The 27,193-nt window shown below is 39.9% G+C and overlaps 1 protein-coding gene and 1 pseudogene across 3 annotated transcripts; one reads left to right on the top strand and one right to left on the bottom strand.

Annotated features, from left to right (window-relative positions):
- The first annotated feature begins 5,050 nt into the window (after positions 1 to 5,050).
- On the top strand, positions 5,051 to 8,419 carry LOC144195521 (leucine-rich repeat-containing protein 3 pseudogene; annotated as a pseudogene). The gene is made up of 2 exons (XR_013326097.1): positions 5,051 to 5,196; positions 6,787 to 8,419. The product of XR_013326097.1 is annotated as a leucine-rich repeat-containing protein 3 pseudogene (transcript).
- Positions 8,420 to 13,036: 4,617 nt separating this feature from the next.
- On the bottom strand, positions 13,037 to 25,645 carry atp7b (ATPase copper transporting beta). 2 transcript variants are annotated; one of them, XM_077725793.1, is made up of 21 exons: positions 25,231 to 25,644; positions 22,052 to 22,784; positions 20,760 to 20,966; positions 20,449 to 20,612; positions 20,223 to 20,384; positions 20,083 to 20,156; positions 19,803 to 19,986; positions 19,157 to 19,390; positions 18,968 to 19,059; positions 18,757 to 18,884; positions 18,275 to 18,429; positions 18,015 to 18,149; positions 17,623 to 17,817; positions 17,361 to 17,543; positions 16,005 to 16,182; positions 15,785 to 15,925; positions 15,575 to 15,717; positions 15,285 to 15,488; positions 15,084 to 15,201; positions 14,785 to 14,887; positions 13,037 to 13,259 (listed from the first exon to the last, which is right to left on the bottom strand). In XM_077725793.1, the coding sequence occupies exons 1-21, from the start codon at positions 25,348 to 25,350 to the stop codon at positions 13,082 to 13,084; spliced, it is 3,831 nt and encodes a 1,276-aa protein (XP_077581919.1). In that variant the 5' UTR covers positions 25,351 to 25,644; the 3' UTR covers positions 13,037 to 13,081. The 2 variants fall into 2 exon arrangements, with proteins under 2 accessions (XP_077581919.1, XP_077581910.1); XM_077725784.1 differs by having other exon boundaries at positions 19,803 to 20,156; positions 25,231 to 25,645.
- Between the last annotated feature and the right edge of the window lie 1,548 nt (positions 25,646 to 27,193).

The following is a 27,193-nucleotide window of genomic DNA, read 5'->3' as shown; positions in this document are numbered from 1 at the left end:
CAGCACAATGTACTGGGGTCAAGGTAGGGACATGCTGACTTTTTAAGTCTTTATGTCAGCAACAGCCAAAGAAGAAACAATATTTCAGTGTCCTGAAATAGCTTACAAATTGCTCGCCGAAATAGATGCATACTGCCGTCGGCTCCCGCCAAAGTCCAGTGTCTTATGAATCTTAATGCTCAGAATAGCAGACTTTAAGAGCCATGTCGAAAATTGCTGCATTTCCTATAGGCCAGGTTTATTAGTCAAAGAAGGTTCTTTGAGCAATGGTCAAATTTTCTGAACCGCTTATCCTCACAGGGGTCACCGGAGGTGCTGGAGCCAAGCTATCAGGTAGGGTAGAATGAATGGTGAAATATTTATTTTTTATGTGGAAATTTGCATTACATTGTAATAGATATTTTGTAATTAACTCAAAGAGCTGTACAAACATTAATAAGCAACCATGCAGTCTGAAGGGGCAATCTGCCCTTCCAAAATGGCTACCTGATTATAGACACCATGTTCCCCCAACCCTAACGACATTGGGTGTTTGCCAACCTATTTATGTTTTGTGCTGGCGAGGTGGTAATTATTTGATCTTTGACTGAAGTCAGTGGGCTGTGCAAGATATAAAAATTTGGAATTTGTTTTAATGGACCCAGCAATATAAGTTTTAGTTGTGCCTCTAACTAAAATATGTTAGACTTGGATTAGATTTACACAGTCTTCCAATGTATAAGACATATGATGACTGTATTGAATTGTTTTCAACAAGAAATCAATAGACAAAATCACCATGGTAACTGTTTCTGTAGTAGTATATTTTTAATGAACAATTTAGAAAAAAATGTGAGGTTATGCTATTAGGTTTTTTTTTCTCTATTAGTTTGTCAATTGTCTTTCCCAAGCTTTTGAATATCCCGAACAACTGGCTAATGTCTATAACCATGTTTAAATGCAGCCAACAAACCTTGGCAGTTACCCAATTATGTAAGGTAATATAAAGACTTTCAAACACCAAAATAAGATCATAAGGTGGTTTTGAATGTCTGGCCATGTAAACTCACTATTAGAATAGTACCTTTGATTTAAACATATGCACTTTTAGCATGGGAAAAAGTAGTCCAATTAAAAAAAAAAAAATCACATAAAATGCTTTTTGCGTGACGGATAAACTCATAGCTGCAATGTGTGAAAATGAGTCCAGTCCAGTCAGCGGATTACTGAAATGGATGTGATGTCCTTAAGCACGTTGTCTGTGCGTAATGATTTTGCCAAGCGAAAGTATTATGCCGATTGATTATCAATCTAGTACGCTCAAGCACATAAATGGATAATTCCTAATTATATCTAAAAATGTTTTATTGACCTAAAATAATTCATATTGACTACATTTAAAGGTGGTCAATTTTGGTTGTTAATAACAGATGGTTATATCGCAACTAAGAATTCAAACCCGGAGTTTGGAAGTTCGGAAAGATAGTTGAGATGAAAAACGTTACAGCCAATACCATATTAACTGAAGAATAAGAAGAATTGCACACCATCTTTAATAAGGGGAGCTGTCAGAAGTTCAATTGGTATCAGATGACATTTCAGACAAAAGAAAAGCTACTATAGCTACTGTGAGCAGAACGAAGGAAAGCCTGAATTTATATTTTTCACTTAAATTTCCTATTTGGAATTTTTCTTTAGTGTTATCCTCACTGATCTCTGACATTTGAGCATGTTGCGATTGTTACGCATGCAAAAGTCAGTTTACTGCATAGCTGCCTCGACGGCTGTGCTGCAGGCATATCTGATTCCAATATGTTTTGTCCTCATATCTGATTTTTATTGCTGTTCAGATTTTTTTGTAACCAAAGTGTCCAAATAGGAATGGTGCCTGTTCAGCACATTATTGACCCATCCGACAGGTTACTGTGGCAACAAATGGGTCATAATTCAGAGCCCGGCGTAGAGTTTGACGTCACACAACTAACTGCTCAGAATTCCAACTTAAGTTTGCTCGTAAGCAAACTGCTTAGTAAAAAAACGATGTAAAGCAGAGGAAAATCACTTTTCAGCATTGGTAGGGAATTATATTAATCAGTGCATTTTACCAAAGTATCATACATTACTTACCTATATTGTCATTGTTTATATGCTCCATATACCCGTCTTCATAAGGTTCAGTACTGGCAAGCAAAAGCAGTTTTCCCCAAAAATGTCATGTAATAATTCTTAAAGGGCCTTTTTTTTTTGCCATGCCTCACTTTCGCTGTTGCCAATCTTAATTTCTTAATATCTTGTCTTTTTCGTGTACTTGTACGTATATTTTTTTAACAACTTTTTGTGTACAAACATAAATCTTTTACTTAACTCTAGGCACCGCCAGTGCCGCAACCACTTTCAACCCAAGAACTTTCAAACCCGCAACTGTTGAAAATCAGTCACTAACAACACAGTCTTTGTTTGAAAAAAAAAAAAAAAAAAAAAAAAATTCTTTAGAACTGTAGCCATGCCCATCTCTATCCTCTTTCTTTCATCTCACACGAAATACTTTCATACATTGTCTTGTTTCATTACATTATGGCCTTGAGCTCTTCCTGTCAAGATCGATCTCCCCACAGACCAATGAGGAAGAGCGTTTCTTCTTCTCTCCTCAGCATGCTCCATTATCTTTAACCGCCCTACAATTGGATTGACACTCTTTGCCGCACTGAATTTTCCATCACGTAGAGCGACGTCATGGACAGTCAATACCAATCAGAGTTGTTCAGATTGAGAAGCATGTTGTCCGGTTAGGATATGAAACTACGTCCAACATGAAGTTTCAATCTTCCCCTCAAAAATCTGATTTCAGTGATTTATGACTGTTCAGACTAGAAAAGAGGCATTCATACCTATGACAACTTTAGAATGATCAACCAGCCTACCATGCATGTTTTTGGGATCTGGGAGGAAACCAAAGTAGGAGAAAGCTCAGGAACCAACCTGGAATCAAACCCAGGACCCCAGAACTGTGAGGCTGATGTGCCAACTACTCATCCGTCAGGCCACCCTAATGTCAATCTAACAACAACTGTTGTGGTATCTGATCTTGACAGCATTTATTTAATCACAAATAATGATCAACTAAAAGATTGACTTGACAGATGCATTCTTAGAACAAATTACATTTGTCACGGATCCAGATGAAATGATTATTAACAATAAAAATCTAGATAGACCCATACAATCTGTCATTTCATTATACAAATGGTGAAGACTTTGCATTATGGTTTCTGAGCTTCTCAACTAAATGCATAAATGTCATCCAATAAAATGAAATGTGAATTAACCAGGTCTCTGGAGCCATTTCCTTTTGAAGGTACCAAGGGCCACCTCACAAAATAAAGCATAAAGAATAAAGCATGCATTCAGCGGTAGCAGATGGGAAAAAAAATCAAAACGTGTCCTGTGTGTATTTTCATTCTTTGGTCAGTTAGTCGTTTAACATTAATTAAATGTGGTGCCACACTTTAAGGCTCTTCAGGGATGCTGGTGCACTTTCGTCACAATGGGTGAGCAGATAGGAATTTTGCCAGAAATCCGACAAGATGAGTAAGGATGTTAAACGAATGCCTTGGCAGATTCTGCGCGGCTCCCCTTTCTGTCAACTGCATCGGGAAGACTGATTATCCAGCAGAAGGACCACACTGCTACCGGGCTTTTGCAACATTTATTAGTGCACTTTGACACTTGGGCTACTGTCAAGAAGACTGAAGGATAAAGCAAACTCATACACACTAAAATGCTTCAGTCGTCAATATAATCAATCATTTTGCCTTTCAGCAAAATGCCGTGGCTGAACTCTGCTCACAGCTGCCATTTAATCATACAGATGCTTGGGCTGTGTCCAGGTATTTACAGTGATGGTGTTGGACTACCTTCAAAAGGTCTTTTGTGATCATGGGCGTGACAGACAAGGTATTACAGTCCTGTATCGCTCCACGATGACTGAAAGAAAAAAGTGAACGACCAGAAACTAGTTATCCGCCAATGGGCTGTCATAACTCAATGTCTGCCATTCCAGCCGACAGCTCTATCGGTCAAAATGATTTTGACGACTTGTGCCGTCAATGGCACTGAAACATGAGCATCTAAAGTCATTCCTCCCCTTTAAAATGAAGCAGACATCTATCATTATTTAGAAAATGATGTTGCATTTGGAAATTAATTGTCATGTTAAGTTAAAATGGTGATCTAAAAACGAACATTTTCAACATTTCAATTTTGGTCTGTAAATTGGGCGGGAAAAAGTTTTATTTATTATTCTTTTTTATAGTTTTGGTACAAAATGAATATTATATGGTATTTCGGTAAAAAAAAACAATATGAACACGGAATATTCATGGTATTCGGCAGGTCTGTGAGGATTTCAAAGTCGTGGAAAGTAACCATGAGAGAAATCAAATTTAATCTAATTTAATTTATTAGTACAATGTGAACCATGACGAAAATAGTTTATCAAGTAACAGCTGCCAAAGGAATAAACTTGTTTCTCAAAACATCCCTGTGCAAAGGGAAACAAAGGCAAAATGGTATGTACGGCATATAAATAGAAGTACCTGATGGTGTAGTGGTTCACAGCTGACTGGCGACCAGTCTAGGGTGCAATCTGCTTTTCGCCCAAAGTCATTTGGGATAGGCTCTGGCAACACTCGCAACCCTTACGAGAATTCGCGGTACGGAAGATGGATGCATATAAATATGCAATATTAATCATAAAGTCACAAACTGTAAATAAATGCACATAAAATCTCCATTTCAAATTAGTTGTGCATTTTTTTTAAATCCCTTCAAATTCCATATTCAACCATATTGTCATTTACAACTCCAATATTTAAATTGTATAACATATAATTCAAAATGATGGTCACTGATAGGATCTAAATGACCAGAAGATGTAACTACTACATTGTCTGCTATAGTAGGACATACAGTATGAGAGGAACGCAAAAGGCGCATACATACACAGGCACGTGCGTAACCACGCAGCCTCAAAGCTGCTCAGACAGCAGCAGGCAAACTCTCAGTAAGCACTTACATCTTGGCGGCTGCAAGAGTGCTCAGCACTTCATCTATAGGATAGGATCGAAGGACATGATGGAAAAGATTTTATTTTAAAGGTCGATTCTCAACACTCTTTCCAACACATCGTGACTGGACTAAGAGGAAGAAACTGGCCAGGTACTGACTTCTCACTTGTACATTTCTGTCCCTGGATTATTCATGGAAGTTGATGTAAAGAAAAAATAACTGTAATGTGTAAAAAGTGTATATGCTCCTGAATTAATGATGACATTGGTTAATTTATTTTTTCATTCCTGCTAGATTTGTACACTTAAATGTTATCACTGTTTGTAAGGAGTAGACTTTTTGTACCTGAATGAATTTACCGAATGTGTCTGCAATCTTCTGAATGCAAGGAATAGCAAAGTGGAAACATTGTCTTAAATTGTATACAAGTTACTTTGACTTGTCCTCCGTGCGCTTGTCTTTCTGCTGACGGATGATGTCATGGCAGATACTGACCTTCAGTTCTCTCATACATTGTCCTGTCAATGTTAATCATTTAATTTAAGTTTGGAATTTAGTCTCATCCAGAGTACAGTTTGCTTCTGTTCAGGGGACCGTACACTGCTCGGATTTGTTTTCTACAGTAATTTGTAATTGAATTCCTAATACTATACGCATCATTTTAGATTTGAGAGTAGTTCTTTTTGTGACTGCTAATGACAGGGCATGAACAAAACAGGATCAGTTTCAAAATTTACAAATGAACTGCAAATTTATATAGCTTAATACTCAACGTATACATTTTGTGGTGTTCAGTTTCTATCATAAATGTGACCAGGTAGAACTGAGATCTTGCATATATGGCAATGACCATGATCATCATAATATCAAATCTTATTCAGTACCAACCCCACAACTGGCATCCAACCTGGTGAATTATCTCAAATTTTGTGTACACCTCGAAATACATTATTTTGCCATTAAAAGCACTTTGCACATGTCGTTATTGCAGATTTATTTAACAAAATCACTTTACATGATAAAGCTGTCACATGTGGCAGGCAAGCATCCAAAAAATAGGGATGGACCCAAAGAAAGGGTTGTGGTACTCAAAGGTTTATCAATGAGACGATAAAACAAAGTGCAAAACAAGGCAGGGACTCCAAAAATACACTATGTAAACTTAAAGCCAGAGTAACCAACAAAACAAGAACAAGACTTGGACAGGGCACGACAATACATATAACATCGACAAGAACGCAAACAGAAATGAACAAACACAGGAAACTTAAATACACAGACATGGGTTAATGAGACGAGGGGAACAGGTGGGTGACACAGAGGCAGCTGAGGCTGAGGCAGCAACAGGTGAAAACAATGGAAAATCACAACGGCAAGACAGACTAAGAACAGGCAGAAATGTGAAAAAATCCATCCAAAACAGTGGTGACATAATGGCGAAAAACATTAGCATCAGAGTCACCGTTCTGCTTGATGAGTTCCTTTTCACAAAAAGCTCAACACAAACAACTTCATTTTGTAAAACTTAGCCATGCCCCAAAAGCAATTACTACCACAGAAAAAAACAAAAGCACAATCACTTTGTTTTGCTGTGTCCTTGAATTGTATACTGTCTGTTTAATCCTAGTACACAATATTTCATGGGGTCTTGAAAAATGGGTACAAATGGAATAAATATGCCATGCAGTGATGACGTAAGTAAACAAACAATGTTGCAACTTGATCTCTTTTCTTCTCCAGTCGTTGGTGAAAAATGGGGTGGGACAAGAACAAAACTGATGTCGATCCCTCTCCACCCTGATTCCTCATCAAACAATCATGCAAACTTTAGGAGACATTTTGTGCAACCAGAAGGCTCATCTGGACACAGATGACAAACGGGCAGACAATAGTTGAAAAATACCCTGAGGATGAATCTCAAAGACTAATGGGGGCCACTCCAAGGTCGTCCATTAAATCTTCCTCTTGTCTTCACTTTCTGGCTGCTCTCTGGCTTTTATCAACCAAGATTTCCATTGCACACGCATGCCCGAAAAGATGCCATTGCGCTGAAAGGAATGGCGCCGTGGTGCAGTGCACATCACGTAACTTGGAGAACATCCCTAGCAATCTACCCAAGGACACTGTGGTCCTTCTGCTCTCATCCAACCAGATCACACACATCCCTAAGGCGGCCTTCACTGACCTTCACCGACTCAGGGAATTGGACCTTTCCCAGAACCTCATTGAAAGCATAGAGGAGGGTGCCTTCCAAGGAATTTCTGAAGGCTTGCGGACATTGGACCTTTCAAACAACCACCTCAGCAGCCTTCCCAAGGAAACCTTTACAAAAATGCAAGCTCGTATTCGTTTGTCCAACAACCCCTGGAATTGCGAGTGCTCCTTGCAGGAAGTGCTGCGAGAGCTGAGACTAGACCCTGAGACCATCAACGAGGTCAGCTGCCATACAGCCGTGCCGGACAAATACGTAGGACAACCGGTCATTCATGTCCTAGACTCGGGAATCAACTTTTGCAACTTTCACCAGAAGACGACTGATGTGGCCATGTTTGTGGCCATGTTCTGCTGGTTCTCCATGGTCACTGCTTATATCATCTACTACATCCGGCACAACCAGGAGGAAGCCAAGAGGCACATGGAGTACCTCAAGTCCTTGCCAAGCAGCTCTCATATCAGCAAGGACTACGATACAGCCAGCAGTGTGTTTTAGAAAAGATGCGGCAATGAATATAGATGAGTGTGCATTGATGCATATAGATGAAAGTCGAGCAGGGAATATGTTTGAGGCGAGTGACCGATAAAACTCTTGACGCTACATTGCTGCACAAGTCAGATTTGGCAAATAAGATAAGTCAAATAATTCTCTGTACCAGAATGTAGCCAAACGGACAACTTCTAATGTGAGTTTTTGGTGTTTTGTAAGAAACAGTTGTGGCAGATTTTTTTGTAGTGTGTAAACAACTCAATGTGGTGACAGTTATAAGAAAATTAGGGCACATCTCTTTTACATGCTGGGATTCAAGTTGTGGGTTTTCAAGATTTATGTCTTTACATTCTACAATTTGGAACCTTGTCAAAAAGGCCAGTCAGTCTCCGTACAAGACATTTTAATGGAAAAGTACATAGTATAAGTGGATGTTCAGTGATGTTGAAGATTTGTTATTGCTTGTTTAATGTGAATGTATTTTGGGTCTTGTGCTGAAAATAATCCCGCAAAGGGAGAGAAAGATAGATTGCTTATTTGTTTATGATGAAAAAAAATTAAATGATCATTTATTTCATTTAAGTTGGTGTCAGATAAATCAACATCAATTCTTTTAGGCAGTGGCGGCAGCGTCATTGTACACCTGTTTATGGCTGCAGATGAAATTGACATCAGGCAAAAAATAATAACACTTGTCTTCTGTTGTTCTAGAGAAAATAAATCATTTCACCGCTATTCATGAGTTTAATTCCATCAACAAATTAAATCTACAAATGTGAGCAGACTTTGTGCGATGTTTTATATGCTATCTTGTCATAGCCTATTACGTTTTGTGCTCACATTCGTGACCAAAAAACAGTTTTTTTTTTTATGTTTTGTTGAATTTGCTATGCTCAAATCACCTCTAGTTCAATCTTAGTCATCCCTATATTGTATTTACCAACACTTGTTCATATTTGGGAATTCTTGAGTTCAGAAAGTTAAACAAAGAAAACAAGCATTTCTCAAAACTTTAGTAAATCCAACTCATTGATCAGGGAGAAAGGTTTGTCAGTGCATAATACACCATTTCTCCGGACTGGAATTTTATATTGATTTAAAAAAAAAAAGCAGCTAAGAATAAGACATCATTTATACTGTGCAAAAAGTTGGTAATTTCAATTTTGCATGTGATAGAAACATGAAAATAACATTGCTTAGAATCTACTAGTAACAGACTGTGGTATTGTTTATCTCCTTGGAAGTGTGAGTATTTTATGGACTTTCCACATTTACTGAAAGGCTGCAGGTTAACTGTGGGGAAAAACACAACCTCAATTGTCATCTCAACGTGATGACCTTCAGCAAAATTGAAAAATGTCAACAAGACAAATGCACAAATCATACATTACAAAAATGTCATATTTCTAGACAATCAACAGCTGGAAGATGACTATTTGTTACTTACTGTGGAGCAATAATAACTTTTATTCTCACCTGAAACAGAAATGCCAAACATTTTGGCATCTTTCTTCACACCTTAAAGTCCAACTATCACCATTTTTTTTTTACACACCAACAAATTTATTTAATGATAGTGAGGGCAGAGCGTGCAAAAAGCCTACCTTCGTCTACACCGTTTCCAGCAGAAACTTCCTGGCCAACATCAAAAAGAGATTAAAAAAAAATCACTTTTTTTAAGGTTATTTTCTAGAGGAAAGTACTGCATTCTGTACTCAATAAAGTTCAATCTACCAAACTCAATAAAGTAGCCCCCAAAGTGACAATTGGACTTTAAAATTACACTTTAAAAAGTGGAACAATATGACCATATAATTTAAAGTTAGCTTCCTTTGTGTTTCCCTCCAGCAGGTACAATCAGGTAATCACTTGCAACTGGCTCATGTAATCAGCAGCTCTGCCAGCTGCTTGAAGTTGGCTCATTAGTCCTTGTTGGGAAACAAAGCAAGTGCTTCACAGTACTCCATTAACATCGACCCAAAAATCTTACTATCCCTCAGTGGTCAAGGGTCTTGCTTCCACTAAAATCACTCTCTTATCCAGACCACTCCATCAATAAGCAAAAAACTAAAAAATATGTATTCATTCATTCATTTTCTGAGGCCCTTTATCCTTACTAATGTCACAGGGGTTGCTGGAGCCTATCCCAGCTCACTTCAAGCCAGAGGTGGGACTCTCAGATTTGGTGGGCAGCCAATCACAGGGCACGAGGAGACTGACAACTATTCATACACACACTCATACTTGGGGACAATTTAGATTGTTCAACCAGCCTACCATGCATGTTTTTGAAATGTGGGAGCAAATTAGAGTACTTAGAGAAAACCCAGGCAAGCCCAAGGAAAATACACAAACTCGACACAGGTGGACCGACCTGGATTTGAAACCAGGACTCCAGAACTGTGACATTCTAAAAAAAAAAAAAATGCATGGTAGGCTGATTGGACACTCTAAATTGCCCCCAGACGTATGAGTGTGAGTATGAATGGTCAGTTGGGATAGGCTGTGATATGCTCAATATAACAATATAATGTTATAAAATAATATTTAATGCTAGGACGTTGTTTGGGAGAAATTATTGGCGTTTCAGCCAAAGGTGAGAAATACAAAAACATCAACACGGAAGGCATTTTTTGATCTAGCAGTGCATTTCATTTTTGTCATGCAATAAATTTATGTAGCTATGACTTAAGTAAATCAATGAAAAGGAAACTTTTATGATGTTGTAATTACTCACCGAGACATTCGCAAAAACAAGTGCCAATCATATTTTGGAATGACCCAGCTAGAAATAGGAATGGATTAAACAGGTCAACTCTCGCCAAGAAAGAATCAAACATTATTATGTACAGTCTAAAGATGTATGCAAAGTTATGAGTGCCAGATGCCGATAAAATCAAATAAAATCACCACAAGGCTTTTATCACCTCCATTTATCTTCCTGGACTCAAATTTAAAGATGTGCAGAATCTGAAAGAAGATCAATTGGTAAATCATAATGCATAAACCTTTAATCTAAAATCAATATAGATTTGAATGTGAGTGTGAACAGTCCATCATCTATATATACACATAAATGCGCCCTACATTTAAGTAGCAACTAGTGGCCTATTCCATAACTCAAGGTGGACAAGCTGTACTGAAAATTAATAGAACACAGGTATTGGGGGTGTGGGAGTAACAAGTTGGCAATGAATTGCTCAAGGACAGGCTATAGAATTCAGCACAAATACAGTACAGTACAGAAGTCATGACACAAATCAGATATGTTTTACCGTAAGAGGACCAAGACTCATTGAAACGATACATAAATTTATGAACTCTGAGTGTCCCTTTTACATTCATTCATTTTCTGAACCGCTTATCCTCACAAGGGTCAATTTACATTGTTCAACCAGCCTACTCATCTACGCATCTTTTGGAGATTTGAGAGGAAACTGGAGTACCCATAGAAAATCCACACAAGCCCGAGGAGAATATGGAAATGCTGCACAGTGAGGACCGATCTGGGTTCGAACCCTGGACCCCAGAACTGTGAGGCTGACACGCTAACCACTTTCTCCCATTTTACATGTAAAGTATAATTTAGGCTCTGTAATAAAATCTGGATCATTGCATGTGTCACAACATATAACCACAATTGGATTTCAATTCAGATGTGTAATATACTAAGTAGTACAGCAATATATTGAATCAGTGATTCTGTGATACCGTTCAATTTTGTCAGTTTATTTGTTGTTTTTATGTTATTTTGCTGATTTATAGGGTCGACTTGATCTAGAATGCACAACAGAACAATAAAGCCCCAAGCTCAGTCAAAAAAAAAATGCCCTCGGCACACGGTCACCTATTGGGGAGGTCATTTATCAAAAGCTGATGCAGCTTTAAAAATTGGCCGACACCCCATAACAAAGAGGTCGCTTACACAAATCTCTGAAGCAGAAGTTAAAATTGGCTGCATCACAGCTAAATGTTGCTCTGCGGAACAAGAAGTGAAAAACCACTGGCAGCGGCAGCGTAACTATGCTTGATCCAGGCTTCCTGGTCAAACCGTCCTTTTTGAAGAGCAGCCAAAGATGTCTACGCAGAGGCTTTTTTATTTTTATTTATTTTTTTAGTTTCTGATAGTGAAAATGTGCAGGGAAAAGGCACTGTTTTCTATCATTTTTTTCCACATTACCCAGATTGCAAAATAGGAGGAATCTTTAGTCAAGAGCAAAGGACATTGTGCCCTTATATGTTTTCCTGTCAACAGACAAATAATCACAGGTATTAGCTTTGAACCTGAAGATCTTTTTGGCTTTGATATTTTTATGCTAAAAGGACCTTGTGGGGCCCTCAAAGGCAAAGGCACCGAGAGCACAAGATTGACAAATGCGTCTGCTTGTATGAAAACAAATGACTGCAACATTTCAGTGTCGATCAGATGAGAATGTAGTTGGAAGGCTGAAGGTCTGTGTGATAGTATCGCAGACTTTTTGCCAGTCAAAAAATTTAATCCTCTCAAAGAATGATTAATGGGGTTGATGGAAATCTTAAAAATCCCAGTGATTTATTAAGAAATCAAGATTTAAGTTCAGGTAAAAGAGCTTTGAATTTTTTTTATTACCCAGACATTTAGCTTTTGTGATACAGTCTACGTCCAATTAGATGCAGCCATTCACTAGTTTAAGCCAGTAAAATGTCATGTCATTCCATAAATTGATGTCCTTATTTAGAATTAAGTCCAGCTCCAAGGAAGCTACGTTTCTAAAGAGAGAAAAAAGGACAGCGCAAGCATAATTCATTAGTTGTCACCTCCCATTCGCTCCCTCCACATTAACTTTATTGATATGCTCTTCCGCTGATGATACACCTGTCATATATTTTTTTTATATATTTATGCTGTATACTCAAATGGTGCACTCAGTACTTTTTTTTTAAAATGAAGGGGAAGTTGTTTAATCAGTCAGACTTAATTAATCATCACCAACATGTTTTCAATTACTGTGATGAATATTTTCAGTATGCCTCCATGCACTCTATATCTAATTAACAACCGGTATACAGTCAGAACTAAAAACTGCTCGAAACTAACTTACTATTCTGGAGATCCTAAAAATGATTAACTTAAAACATATTGGATCCCATTATATATCAAATTGTTGTAACTCCATGTGTTCAAAGGGATATAATACCTGAAATTACAACCAAAATCATTGTGCACGAGTCATATTTATTAACGCGTTGAGCTATTGTTCTATTTTACACTTAACTGCTCTCATTGATGCGGCGAACAAAAAATCATTTCTTTGGAAATCTTTATTCACATAAATATACAGAGATACTGTATTATAAAACGAGTGTGCCATTGGTGCCATTTTGATCCCAAGATCTAGTGGCAGAAACTGCAGAAGGACTGCGCAGGTGACCTTCTGGTCTCGGATACGTACTGATCTGTGAGGACTGAAGACTCCGTATGATGCTTCTCGCTCTTAACTCATACACTTCCATTGAAGTTTTTTTGTACCTGGAAAATATAGTCATATGATTGGAGGCTATTCAATGACATGATTACATGAAATGCACTACAGCCACTGAGTTTTATGTGATAGCGGCAGTAAAGATGGATGTCCCAATCATATATTTTTGCAAGCGATTCTGAGTTACCTGATTTTGAAAGTGTGCCAATATCGAGTCTCGATGCAAGACTCATATCATCTCATTTTCTAAACCGTGTGAATCAGTGGCCAGCCGATTGCAGGGCACAAGGAGCCGGACAACCATGCACACTCACGCCCATACCTAGGGGCAATTTAGAGTGTCAAAATGCAAACTCCAAAGAGGTGGAAAAGCCTGGATTTAATTTAAATCTGCCGGGCTGCCCTAACTTGTAACGTAGAAATACTGAAATTGACTGATTTGCAAAAATAAATGTCTAAAGTTAAGGTTATTGTCTTGCATTGCTGAAAAGAAAATGTTGTTTTAATGTTTGACTGTTTGGCTTAAATAATTTCTTAATTTTGTCCATGAACACATTCAATTCCAAAATCTTGTCTTTACATTTGTATTTGTAAAACTTTGCCAAAGTTGTTTTCACAGTCAGTTGAACAAGTCAGTTGCTCTTGGAACTTTCTGTGAGTTGTTTGCATTTTCCCAGTGCATGGGTGTTCTGTTTGCCAACCCAGCTAATAAAATAACAATATTTGCTCATTTCAAGCTTGGACTTGGTATCTGGCAGCTACATAATGGAAAGACAAGTCTGGTCTGTGTGTATCGAATTCAAACATTTGCTGTGGTAATAGGAAGACAGGTGGCTTCCAGTATCTGAATAGCTGCCCAAAACACAAACACCTTTCATCCATCCTCTTGCTGCCTTTCAATTGAAATGAAGACTTGTGTCAGGCCTCCGACTAGACTGGTGGCTGGGTGGGCCAGTCAACCAATCACAAGCCCAGCCCCTAACGAGCGCAGTGGCGCCAGGTGGAGGCCATCGACAATCAACCAGGATATAAGGCCACCAGAAACTTGACCATATGCCGGATCGTCTTGTCAAAAGTACTTTCTCGTATATCCTATTGTTCATGTTTAGATCAACGACCTTTTTTGTGCCCAGGAATTCGACCACGCCAAGCCCATTGACCCAAGAACGGAAAAGGGCCACGCCAAGCCCATTGACCCAAGAACGGAAAGGACCACGCCAAGCCCATTGACCCCAGAACGGAGAGGACCACGCCAAGCCCATTGACCCAAGAACGGAAAGGACCACGCACCAAGTAGACTAACCAGGACTACGGATCAAGGATACAAGTTCCAAGACTACGCCACCGAAACAGAAACCGCCATTGTTGCAGACAAAGCGTATATCAAATAAAGGTTCTCTGAAAAGTACGACGTATATTTCCTCGCCTGCTTTGGGGCCCAACCCAGATCATAACAGCTTGAGCTGAAACCTGTAAAGCATTATTTGGACAATGCAGAGAAAATCTACACAAGCACAGAAAGACCATGCAAATGAACACAAACACACAATGTAATAGTGAAGCAGCACTCACAATCTGAGCAGCAAAGATGACAGCACCACAGAAATGGAAGAGGTAGCCATTGCAGCTGAGCCCATCCACGGTTGGAGCACCAGACCGGCAGGCATGAACATTCCTAAGGTGTGTGGAAAGTGGGCTGGGTAAGCACGACTATATAGACGTACGCAATGCTACTTCAACAGTGCACTCTTTCGTTAAATAATTACTAAATGGTTATTCAAGAAAATGAATGAATTAAAAACAAGATGTCTGTAAGTTGAAACACCACTGACGACTTATTTACCTCTACATTGCATCACCTAAGTGCTCACCTGCAGCAATGGGTATTCCGACAAGGTTGTAGATAGTGGCAAAGAAAAAGTTTATCCGTATTCTCCGCACAGTTCGCTTGGACAAGTCGATACTGGCAACTACATCCAGGAGGTCATTCTGCAGAGCCGACACAATAAGAAATGATGGCAAGCTGTGACATGACAAGGATGTGACGTTCTACACTTAGCGTTGACACACACTCTGATGAGAACTATATCCGCTGCTTCGATGGCCACGTCAGTGCCTGTACCGATGGCAATGCCAACATCAGCACGGGCGAGGGCGGGGGAGTCGTTGACGCCGTCTCCTACCATGGCCACACACAAACCTCGTTCCTGGAGCTCTTGCACTTTGGCCACTTTGTGAGAGGGTAGAACCTCTGCAGACACCTCTCTAATCCCTACCTGTGATGGATAAGCACACCTGGACGTGAAAGGCTGAGAGTGTTGAAAACTCAGTCATCTTTTCAGACTAATTCGTGTATATTAACCTGTGCAGCTATGGCTTCAGCAGTGCGTCTGTTGTCCCCCGTTATCATAACCACCTGAATGCCCATGCTTTGGAGTGTGTGCACTGCCAAGGCAGACTCCGCCTTTACTGTGTCTGCAATGGCGATCATGGCACACAATACACCTGTAGAAAGGAGCATTTGAAGGAACGCAGCTTGTCCAGGATAACCCGCGGTTCTGCTTTCACTCACCATCTATAGCCACCAGAATAGACGTCTGGCCCTTGGCCTCGTGGCTCGACATGGCCTCGTCCAAATCTGCTCCAACATGGTGGCCATTCCTCCTCATCCACTCTCTGTTCCCGATGAGGACAGAGTAACATACGATCTCGCCTGTAAGACAGATCATTTTTTTAAAAGCATTACAATATAATTCAATTGAGAAAATTGCGTCTGTTGTCAAGTCACTCACTTGATGGACCTGATTTCGGCATTTCCTCTGTCTCATCTGTGTACGAACCCGGTAAAAGGAACTGCTGTTCACGGTGCGAAGGTACCAGGTGGTCCACGTTGGTAACCTGACAACTGATCCCGCAGCCGGGCACTGCTTGGAAGTCTTGGCAGTAACCCAGCACATCGGAGCCTAGCTCCTGTACACATCAACAATACCAATCAGCTCCCTTGTGGTGCCTTTTGTTTTCAGGCTCTTGCTTTGTGAAACCATCTTTTTTGCTCACATTTTGGACCAAACTTGAATCTATCGTCAAGGATAACTAAGGAATTTGCTGCCTCATCTCTTAGGGTTCCATTAGCCTGGTTTGCAACTTTAAAATTCATCTGCCTGTCCAATTAACCCCTTATCCTGTTCCTTTCGACTATTTAAATCTGCACGATTACAGCCACAGGGCAATCAGGATCATTGGGACCACTACTGTTCTCACTATTATTAATTACTATAAATGCATAGAGATTTTTTTGCACAACATTTCAAAAAACAATATCTAAGTTTTTAGTCAACTGTAAGATGAAACTTTTAAACCAAATGATTTTATATTAGATTAGAGGGCCTAAAAAATAAATGTACTCACAATTTTAACATACAACGGGCTCTTTTTGTTACTTGGCCCTAACTCCAAAAAAAAAAAAGATGCATTTACTCTTTGTATTATGCTCCACATCTCCAATTTTCACTGTACTTTTTTTCTCTTGCCAATACTGAGCAGGATTGTGCATTTGTTATTTAATCAGTATAAGCTATCATCCTGTTATCTTCCTCTCACATTAGTGGTTAGCTGACAACTGAGTGAGAAGGTGCTTGATGAGCTATGCATTAAAAGTTTAAATGTACAAATGGGCAACAATCAGGCTACTGAAATTTTGGTGCCAAAATTGTTATAATGATTTTTCCATTGCAACCCAGCCAGCTAAGACAGGTGCCCTCCTTTTTGAGGTTTCTTGCATTAAGTTGTCCATTTCTGACTCCAATGCCAAGACTTCCACTAATGTGAGGTTCAGTAAAAAGTGCATTAACATAACTTAATTCATCTTCCATACCACACATCCTCCTAAAGGTTGCGGGGGTTGCCAAAGGCTATTCCAGTTGACTTCAGGCGAAAAGCAGACTACAGCCTAGACTGCTCACCAGTTACCCATTGGACACACAGAGAGACGGACAACCACTGGTACTCAATCATACCGCACCCGCCCACACCGAAATGAGGCGAGTGAACCACTATACTTTGAACCCTTGACACAATATGTAAAATAGAATTTTACAAATAAAACACACTTGACTTCAGAAAACTAAGACACAATGGAAAACACTCACTTCTTTACAGTGCTTGGCAACTGCAATGCCAAGTGGGTGCTCACTGCTGGCCTCTGCTGTTCCCACCAAAGCCAGGATCTTTCTCAGAGGCATTCGGGCCATCTCCCACAGTACCAACACACGCGTCACACGTGGCACGCCATTAGTGATCGTCCCGGTCTTATCAAACATCACTACATCGATCTAAAGGGAAAGTGAAAGTTAATTAATCATCTCCATCATCTTGGAACCTAGTGAAGCCTAAATTAATAATTTGCTTTGCCTTGTGCGCCATTTCCAGAGGCTCCCCTCCTTTGATGAGAATCCCGTTCTGCGCTCCCACCCCGGTGCCCACCATGACTGCTGTCGGTGTTGCCAGTCCCAGAGAACAGGGACATGCAATAGAGAGGACAGTGATGGATGCCTGGAAGGCAAACCGGATGATGACTTCTGCCTTCGATGTGTTGTTATTATAACCCTGTGGCGAACATAAGCATGTGCAAAGCATTCAAATTGATCGGTTTTTTTCTTGAATGTTATCGCAGGTTGCAAGAAATAGCATTAAGAAATAAAGATAAAACATTTCATATTAAGAAAAGATTCCTGACTTACTGTATCTACTTAAGCTCTGATAAAGTATTCTTGAATATGAGGGTGGGCAAAGTGCACACCTACCGGGAAGTTTTCTCTCACAATGTCAAAGTTGACAAAGCCTACGGCAATCCAGGCCACCAGTGTTAGAAGAGAGACCACAATGATGAAGGGGACAAAATATCCACTGAGTCGGTCAGCAAACTGCTGAATGGGAGCCTGGCGGAAGGAAATAGTGCTGGCCTTTTAATACATAACGCCAAAATGTCAGAAGTAGGGCAAAACTGGAATTTTTCCTCCCAAAATTTGGACATTAAAACACTCAAAAATGCATATTGACTAACCTTGGAAGTTTGGGCTTCCTCCACCAATTTGACTATTTGTGAAAGTGTTGTTTCTGCGCCAACGTGGGTGGCTTCCACAAGAAGAGCGCCGTGAGCATTGATGGAGCCTGCAATCACTGAGCTGCCCACCTTCTTACTGACAGGCATGGGCTCTCCTAATAGAGGTGAGAAGGAAATGCCTTTTTAGGACACACCAGTAGCATGTTGGAAATCCACTCATTCGGTCTTTATGCAAGGGTGTTGGTAGCTGAACCCTGTGTCTGGACTGGTTGACAGCCAGCCATTGTGCATATATGTTCGACCAAACAGTTTTTCCCTGCTATGGGCAAGTTAGTGTTTGATAAACCAAAAAAAAAATAAGTTTGTAGGCATGAAACAATTAATGCAGATACCACACCGAAAATACTGGACTGCGGATTTCATATGTTAATTCCTCTGAGGAAATGTCACACAGAAAATGGATAGGCTAAATAATGAATTACCTGTGATTAAAGACTCGTCTGCCATTGAGCTTCCTTCAATCACTTTTCCATCCACAGGAAACTTCCCTCCTGGGGCCACCTTCACAACGTCACCCCGTTGCACCAACTCTACTGGCACTTGCTCCTCACTGAGTTACACAATGTCAAGTGTAATATGTTAAAAGTTAGCTCATATTTTACTATCTACATTTGTATTTGTGTTTTTTATCACCTGATAATAGAGTGGTCAGGTCCCATGGTGACCACAGTTGCATCAGTGGCTTGTAGTGACATTAACTTGGCCAAAGCTGCAGAGGTTTTACTCTAATTGTGAAGAAGGTGAACAACATATGGTTGATTGTCTTGCTGTAGAATGACCTTTTTGGGTAGATAGTTTACAAATTACATTTTTTTTATGTACCTTCGCCAGATTCTCCAGCCATCGGCCCAGTGCAATGAAAACGAAAAGCATTGGTGGTGTGTCAAAAAATGTGACTGGACTCTGAATGGCTTGTTCTGCCATGGCCACAATGAGCACCACGCAAGAGTAAATGTATGCGATGGAGGTGGCTAGTACAATAAGGACATCCATGTTGGCTGTGCCGTGTTTCAAAGAGCGGTATGCCTGGATGTAGAAATAACGTCCTCCGAATACCTGGTGGAAAGCAAGGCCAAGAGAATGTCATTCACAAGACATCCCCCTTTGGGACTGTGCAATGACTTTGACTGATCTTTCAAGCACCGGATAACATTGTGTTCCATGGAAAAACTAACATAAAACTAACAAAAACTGGATTGCCATCTTTACCATCAAAAAAATATATATTTTAGTATTTTTCATTCTTTAGTTATATGAGAGGTTGAACGTCATGAACAACATTGTTTATACAAAATGTTTGGTGGCGAATGTAAGCGTTCCAAAATATGTACACATCTTTGGAAGTGAATGAGTTTTAAAGGGAGTCTTTAAAATTTAGACTTCAACTTTTTTTAACACCTCATAAGAAAATTCCTCAATCAGCGTGTGTGCTGCAATTTGATTATCCCTGATGAGGGCAGAAATGTACCTGGACAGGCGTACATAGTAGGAAGAAGATCAAATTTAGGACTGAAAGGCCAGGTAGCAAGCTTTGCACCTCTGGCATGACGCCACCATGCTGCTGATGCTGACCATCCATCACCATCATGTAGATCATGAGGCCCATTACAGGCAGGCCGAAGACTAGACTAAGCAAGAAGGATGTTTTCCATCTGCAACCATTTAAAAGCAAACACATTTTTTCACTATGGTATTTAAAATGACTTTTGGATAAATTTGTTGCAACAACAAGGTGACCAGATACTTGCTGTCGAATCTCTTCTGCGTGGTCAAGATTGCTTTTGAAGCCCACCTTCTTCAGAGTGGCCTCAAAGCCAAGATTCTAAAGGAAGACACTTACCTCAAGATATGGCAGAGAAAGTATCACAGTATGAGTCCCACGTTTCACCTGAATGAGCTTGATTATATCTCGAGGTCCCAGTAGGTCTGGGTCAAACTGAATGCTGGCTGTTTTGGTTGTCAAGGCAACAGAGGCACCTATTATCCCTTTGGTTGTGCTGAGCTTGGACTCAATATTGTGAGAACACGACGTGCACGTCATTCCAATTATCTGGAAGTGCGGAAGTGAAGGAAAGTAACTCTCCAAATGCTGTTGGTACAATAAATCTACTTACAGTGAGATCCAGTTGCCCGTGTGTGATTTTGTTGTCTTCTATGGACTTGGCACCAAAGCCCAGGTCCTCTATAAGCTGAGTCACAGCGGGAACGTTAATCACGTCTGGGTTGTATTTCACCTCTGCCTTTCCAGCCATCAGTGACACCAAAACAGATATGATCCCTAAGCAAAGGTAAACTGTAAGTTATTATCTGTTCTGCGACAGTAAGGTGGCGGATATGTATAACATAACGGTTAAGTTTCCAATGTGTTTAAAGATTCTCAATTTATGATTTTGTTTACAGTCCTCAACCACTTTACAGGCCTTACCCTGATGCTTCAGTAGGTTTCTCTCAATGTTGGCCACACACGATGCACAGGTCATTCCATTCACACTGATGAAGCATTTTTGCTCTTTGGTGCCGGTCTGCTGGTTTTCAGGAATGGAATGACATACGGTGCCATTGCTAAACTTCCTTTCGCAAGACCAGTCTGAGAGTCCATGGCTTATGGATGCTTCCTGAGGTTGGACAGGTTCTGATGAGCACAAATTTGGCCAAAAGAATCAAGGATTAATGCTTCTTCATTTTCTTCTTAAAATGTTCCATATAAGGCATCTCTTCGGCTTACCAAATTAAACTTAAACCTATATGTCATGTCTGCACCATTTTAAAGCAGTATTTGACCTCTGTGCAGTTAATCATGTATATTATAAGCTGCTGCTGACTAGAATCCAAAAATAAAGACCCCAGAAGAACCCTTCATGTCACAATGGCAAGCGCGCAAGGCTGGCTTGTTTCTATGGTAGCCGACTTGGGGCCAACATAAGGGTGACTGGCCCTGACATTTAGCAAATTCGGTCTTGCTTTCTACATAGGAGATCACACTTAAAGGCTCACTATCCTAGGGGCGGGGTGTTACTGAATTTGATTGATTAGACTTTACTGAGTCACAATTCATAGTCATTTTCACTGCAAAATGGAACCCAAAAACTGTTTTAATTCCATTTCTGTAATGATCAGAATACTACAGTACTACTACCGTGTGTTGTAACGAATGGAGTCGTCGCATACATGACCTCTTATGTTTAGTTTTATTAATTTGGCGGCCAGGGTTTTTGTTCTTTTTCCCCAAGAACTTCAATTATTAAATTGGAAAATACTTCATCCGTGTTGTGTAGGAAATTGGAACAAAACTGCCAATATAAGCATCTAATTTTTCCATCCGACCAAGGGGTGAAGTTAGTAACTTGATCCCAGAAGAAAAAAATTGAGCACCTACTAAGTAGCCTATTCTGTTGTCATAATTCAAATATTTTCCTTAAGACTGCTTTGACCAAGTTAAAAATTACAGGTGGCCAAAGATGCTTAAGCGGCATCACACTTTTTGTTTTAAAACCTGATGCTAACTTTACATACATTCTATTTTTTGTTCTAATTTGAATAGTTATGAATCTATGCGAGTCTTGATAGTGTATTTTTAAATCCTATTTGATGGGATTCTATAATTGGTGTATAAAATTCTGCGAAATAAGACCTTTAAATGTTGTATTATCAATATCGCTGTAATCATTACAAGCTTATTTAGACTGGGAATGACCAACATTTCTAACATGTACTAACCTCCGAGTGACGCAACAAAGCCCATGTCCTCAATAGCGAGGCTGAGCTGCTCCGGCCCTGTGAGGCCAGGGTCAAATGTAATTGTGCCCTTTTCATCTTCAAGTGACACCTCAATGGAATGTACACCCGTCACCTGAGAGATTCTCCCCTCTATGGACTGTACGCAAGAGTTGCAAGTCATTCCTCCAATCCAAACAGTCACAGTTTGGGTTGCAACCGCCTGCCAGTGGCTGATAGCTCCAGATGGATCATCAGTCAGTAAAGTAGCTCGGAATCCTACATCCTCAATCATCTCTCTGATCTCCTGTCGTGTGATGTGAAGTGGTTTAAAAACAACCAGTAATTTGCCCTCTACGAGTGAAACTTGAACGTGTAAAACACCATGCAGGGAGGCCACATGCTGCTCGATAGTTTGCACACAAGACTGCTGGAGCGTGCCATTCAGACGGATCCATGCTCCAGACTCCACATGGAAGCCCATTTCATGCAATTCCTGGGCGATCTGTGCAGCAGAGATCAGAGAGCTCAGGTACTCCACCTTGGTCAGCCGGCTTGGCGTAGCCGAGCTGACCGACAGCACTCCGCTCAGCCTGGATATCCTACTTTCCACGACAGCTTGGGCGGGGTGCTCCTCGGCAATGCCCAGGAGTTTAAAGGTTTCTGTGGAAGTTTTGACTGAAGGGCAGATGTCGCATTGGCTGCCATTCTCATAAGCCAAGTTGTCATGGCCTTCCTGGAAAGACAATAGAAAAGGATCATATCCAAATGTTCAAGAGTCCACCTACCTTGTGCTTATGAAACATGCTGTAACCAATTCAACAGGCTGTAAGCGGAAAAAAAAAACTGTACAATGTATGTTATCAAAAAATATTCCAAACTACAAAACTTTTCACTTTCCATGTGGGCTAGACGATGAAATTGAATATCTACAAACTTATTCTGAGGCAGTTGCTTTGGGTGAGATTTGCTCGAGTGACAACTTATCTGCTTCACTGAAAACTGGTATGGGAATCTGCATGAGCATCCGATATATTGGAGCAATCTCCCTACTCACTGACCTCGCTCCAAGTGATTACTTTCCCTCTTTTCCAAGAAAGGAAACTATTTTTAAGACGTGCACAACATCAAGATGGTCGAGATGAGAATCCCAACAGAAGTGTGTGACTATGTGCCAGAAAAGACTTGGTGCTAGACTGCAGGTGGATTATAAAATTAGAAAAAAAGAGGGTTTGGATTTAAAATACAACTTCTTTTGACAAAAAGAAGTTTTTACACACAGTTGACATAAGCAAAACAAAATAAAAAATACCCTTACTTTGCTGAAAATGGCCCATTGGTCACACAGCGAAAAGTTAATGCTAGAATTAATGTAATTTTTTTCTTTTGTATTGTTTAAACTTTGGTGCTGACAGACGGTCTCTCCTTAATCCAAAATGACCCTTCTGAAGGCACATGACTTGTGTTCCACATGATTTCTAATGTGACTCCGCTTAAAGTCAGTCAGTAGCACCTCAATGGGTTCAAAGTCAACTATTTAGCCCAGCAATGTAACCAGTCTACAGGTCAGAAAATGCTTACATCACACATTGATTTTTTTCTGGTTTACAGTAAGGGCATATGAATCTATGTATGGGGTTAAAAAACTGCATCCATCATAGTGTCTCTTTACTTTGCGGTCCAATTGAACGGCAAACACTAATGTTGTCTGTGAGGTTCAAAAGGACTCATTTACTGTCCAAAGTGCATATCGAACTGGAGTAAACAAAGCAAATTTAGATCTAAAGCCATGTATCTACAAATGTATTGGCTAGCCTAATGAAATGTATAACTAATCAGTTTTACAAATGTGTACGTTCCCTATTTTATATTTCTCTTAACCCATTCACTATTATTGATGATGATTGATTTGCACTGGATGGGCTGGTGGGCAAAGTTCATGTTTCGTGCCAACAGACATCGAATCTATTTGAACTGGCTGAACTGGCAGTGACTTGCCTTCAAATGGATTGGACGTCTTCTTTCGACAACGGCAGCCAATGGGTTAACCCTTAACAAGGCAGTCGTTTGAATGCTATGAAATGAACAAGAAACTCAGTATTTTACCAGTATTATTGCGGACCATAACCAAAGTATATTTCTGGTTTTATTAATTTTGTTTTTATACATTCTGCTTTAACCCACATTTATTTATTAAAATATTACATTTATAAATAATTGTGTGTTTAATATATATGCATACAGCCTGGTGGATGAGGGGTTAACGTGTCGACCTCAGTTATGTGTTTGAGGGTTAGATCCCCGGTGGGTCCTGACTGTGTGTAGTTTGCATGGTCTCCCTGGGCTTGCGTGGGTTTTCTCTGGGTACTCCGGATTCTTCCCACATGCCAAAAACATGCTTGGTGGGGTGGTTGAAAACTGTAAATTGCCCCTAGGTATGCGAGTGAGAAGGAACATTTGTCTGCCTTGTGATTGGCTGGCCACTGATTCAAGGCATCCCCTTGCCTGGAGCTCATAGTTGGCTGGGATAGGCTCCAGCACCTCCTGCAACCCTTGTGAGGATAAGCAATTCAGAAAATGAAGGAATAGATGCATACAGTTATCATTGAAAATGGGCATTTACATCTGTGGACATCACAAAATTTGGATAAAAAAACTGACGTCCACATATACATAGACCACATCTTTACAGAGTAAGGATTTGTTTTTGTCTTGTCGCTGCAATGGACTCAAGTTTCATTTTTTACTACCTGTACATTTTTAATTATCTCTTAGTTTCAGGGGTATTTTACAAGATGTTCTTGGAATGATCAGGGTACTAAAATATTGTATGAAAAAGCAACAAAACAAACAAGCAGAATCAGTTGATTTCCAAGTTTGGGTATCCACCATTTAATCTTGAAAGCCTTGATGCCTAAACGTCTAAGTGACGTCGCTTTGGTTTTTGTCTCCAAATTGTGTGAATACGTATAAAGGTAAAGAAAAAAGATCTCCCAAACAATGTCTGCACCATTCACTGATAATAAAGTCTTTCATTATGCTCCATCTGTTTTATCTTATTCTTCTATTATAATAGCCCATAACTATGATCAACGGTGGAGAAATAGCTTGAATTAAAAGGTGTTAATATAATAATTCGAACAATATATATATGCACTAATGCGAGTGTTGAGGAGCCCTACCTGTTGCTCTGAAGTGCGCTCGGAACATTTGCGTTCCTTTTCGCAGCCGCACTCGACCATACACATCTGCTCTGCTGAGGCATCTTCGGACAGACTTTTGGGCGACTTGTTGGCGAACATCTCCGACTTGTTCTGGTTCCAGCGCTCTAGTGCCGTTACCGTGTCTTCCCGTCAATGAAAGAGTGCAAAAGTCCGCAGTAGAGAGCGCCGGGTTGAGACGAGGTTTTTGGAATAACAATCTCAATCTTGACTTTCCTGTGCATCGCATGCAATTTTGCCATTTTGCAATTTCGCTCCAACCAGAGGCAGGGAGAAACATGTATTTTAATAGTAAGTGATTTATTTTTATTGAACTGCTTAATTTAAATTCAGTGTTAAAAACGTATAGCTCGATGTATTTTAGAAGCTTTTATTTTGAAATTGACCCAACTCCCTCACTGTTTGCGTGATGGGCCATGGTAGCGTAAGAGTACTGGCGCAAAAGGTATATATTTCGGATTTAAGTCGTAGTTTAACCCCCTTTGACCATTTTAAACAACGAAATAAACCTGGGAATCACATTCGTGGGCATGACATCTTAGGTTATGGATCCCACAGTGTTGCATAGAAGTGGTGACTACTTTATAGATACTAGTACAAATATGAGGCTAGATGTGGATGTAGGTGGAGGCGGCGGTACTTGGTGGCCGTCTTATGTCGCAGTAGTACTTCAGTGAGTGATTTTTATCGACAAAATATTCTTAAATTGCTGGCATTTTGACGGATCTACAAGCGGTTTACTTCATGGGAAACTATTTTTACGTGGCTATGATTCTAGATCTTGTAATTCATTAATTTTAAGTATGCATTTTATTTATGAAGTTATATTTTCCACCACTTCTAGTTTATCTCTATATATTATAGTACATGTTTACATACGCACACGTATATAGGTCTCAACTTATATTTTATTAAAGATCATTGGATTTTTTTTATTTTGATTCAATTTTTTTTTCATTTAAGAATGAATAAGATAACACGTTTATGTAAAAACACTTAATGAAATGTGTTACGACTCCCCCTGCGGTATGATATACCAGGGAGTCGCAACTATCACAGCAGACGGGTTCGGTCAAAGATGAGTTCGGACAAACACTGCAAGTAGCCTTCAGTTATATTTTATTTACAATAAAGTCCATAAATCAGACTACGGGATAACATAGGGTAAGCACGAGATATTAAAGTGGCACCCTCAAATAAACACGGTAAAAAAAAAAACCTCCCAACAGGTGTCCAAATGAACACCCACAAACTACAGGAAATAAGACCGAAGGGTGCCACTGTCAAACTGATGTAATAAAATCTAGACAGGGGAATAACTGTGTCTAAATGCACAAACTATATGTATACCCCGGGGTGTGTAAACTTATCTAAAGTCCCCCTATGCAACCCAAAATCATTAACAACCTATACAAAATATAACAGGGAGTAACGTACTCACAAGCCTGCAAATCAGCAAGGCATCAAGGGCAAGGGTGAACTGGCAACTGAAAAGGGTTTAAATAAGGGCAGGAAGTGAATCTTGATTGTAGGAGGGATGATTGGGGAAGTAGTCACAGGTGTGTTTGCCTGGGCAGGGCTTTGTCACAGGGGTGGAGCCACAGCTGCAGATACCTGTAAAGAAAAGAAAGCACACACCTCCTACATAGTGTAAGTCCAGGCTGCCAGCCGTAACAAAATGATTAAAAAAAATAACACACACAAATACACTCTGGGTACAGCCTACAATAACATTTGGAGTACTGACAAGGAAAGTTCATTTTACAGTGCCATTGATGGCAAGACATCCAGCGGATGACCAGCAATGGCAGCAATTTAAGTTCAGTGTCCAGTAAAGAGTTAAAAGTTATTAAATACTGTTGAAGGTTGAGTAAAAATTGCAATAACAAATCACGGTGGTCTCTGGTGAGCCAGATCATCTGTA

Source organism: Stigmatopora nigra, chromosome 1 (genome assembly GCF_051989575.1).
Source record: "Stigmatopora nigra isolate UIUO_SnigA chromosome 1, RoL_Snig_1.1, whole genome shotgun sequence".
Classification (NCBI taxonomy): Eukaryota; Metazoa; Chordata; class Actinopteri; order Syngnathiformes; family Syngnathidae; genus Stigmatopora; species Stigmatopora nigra.
The sequence above is the reverse complement of the archived record's forward strand: the minus strand, read 5'-3'. Positions and strand labels throughout refer to the sequence as shown.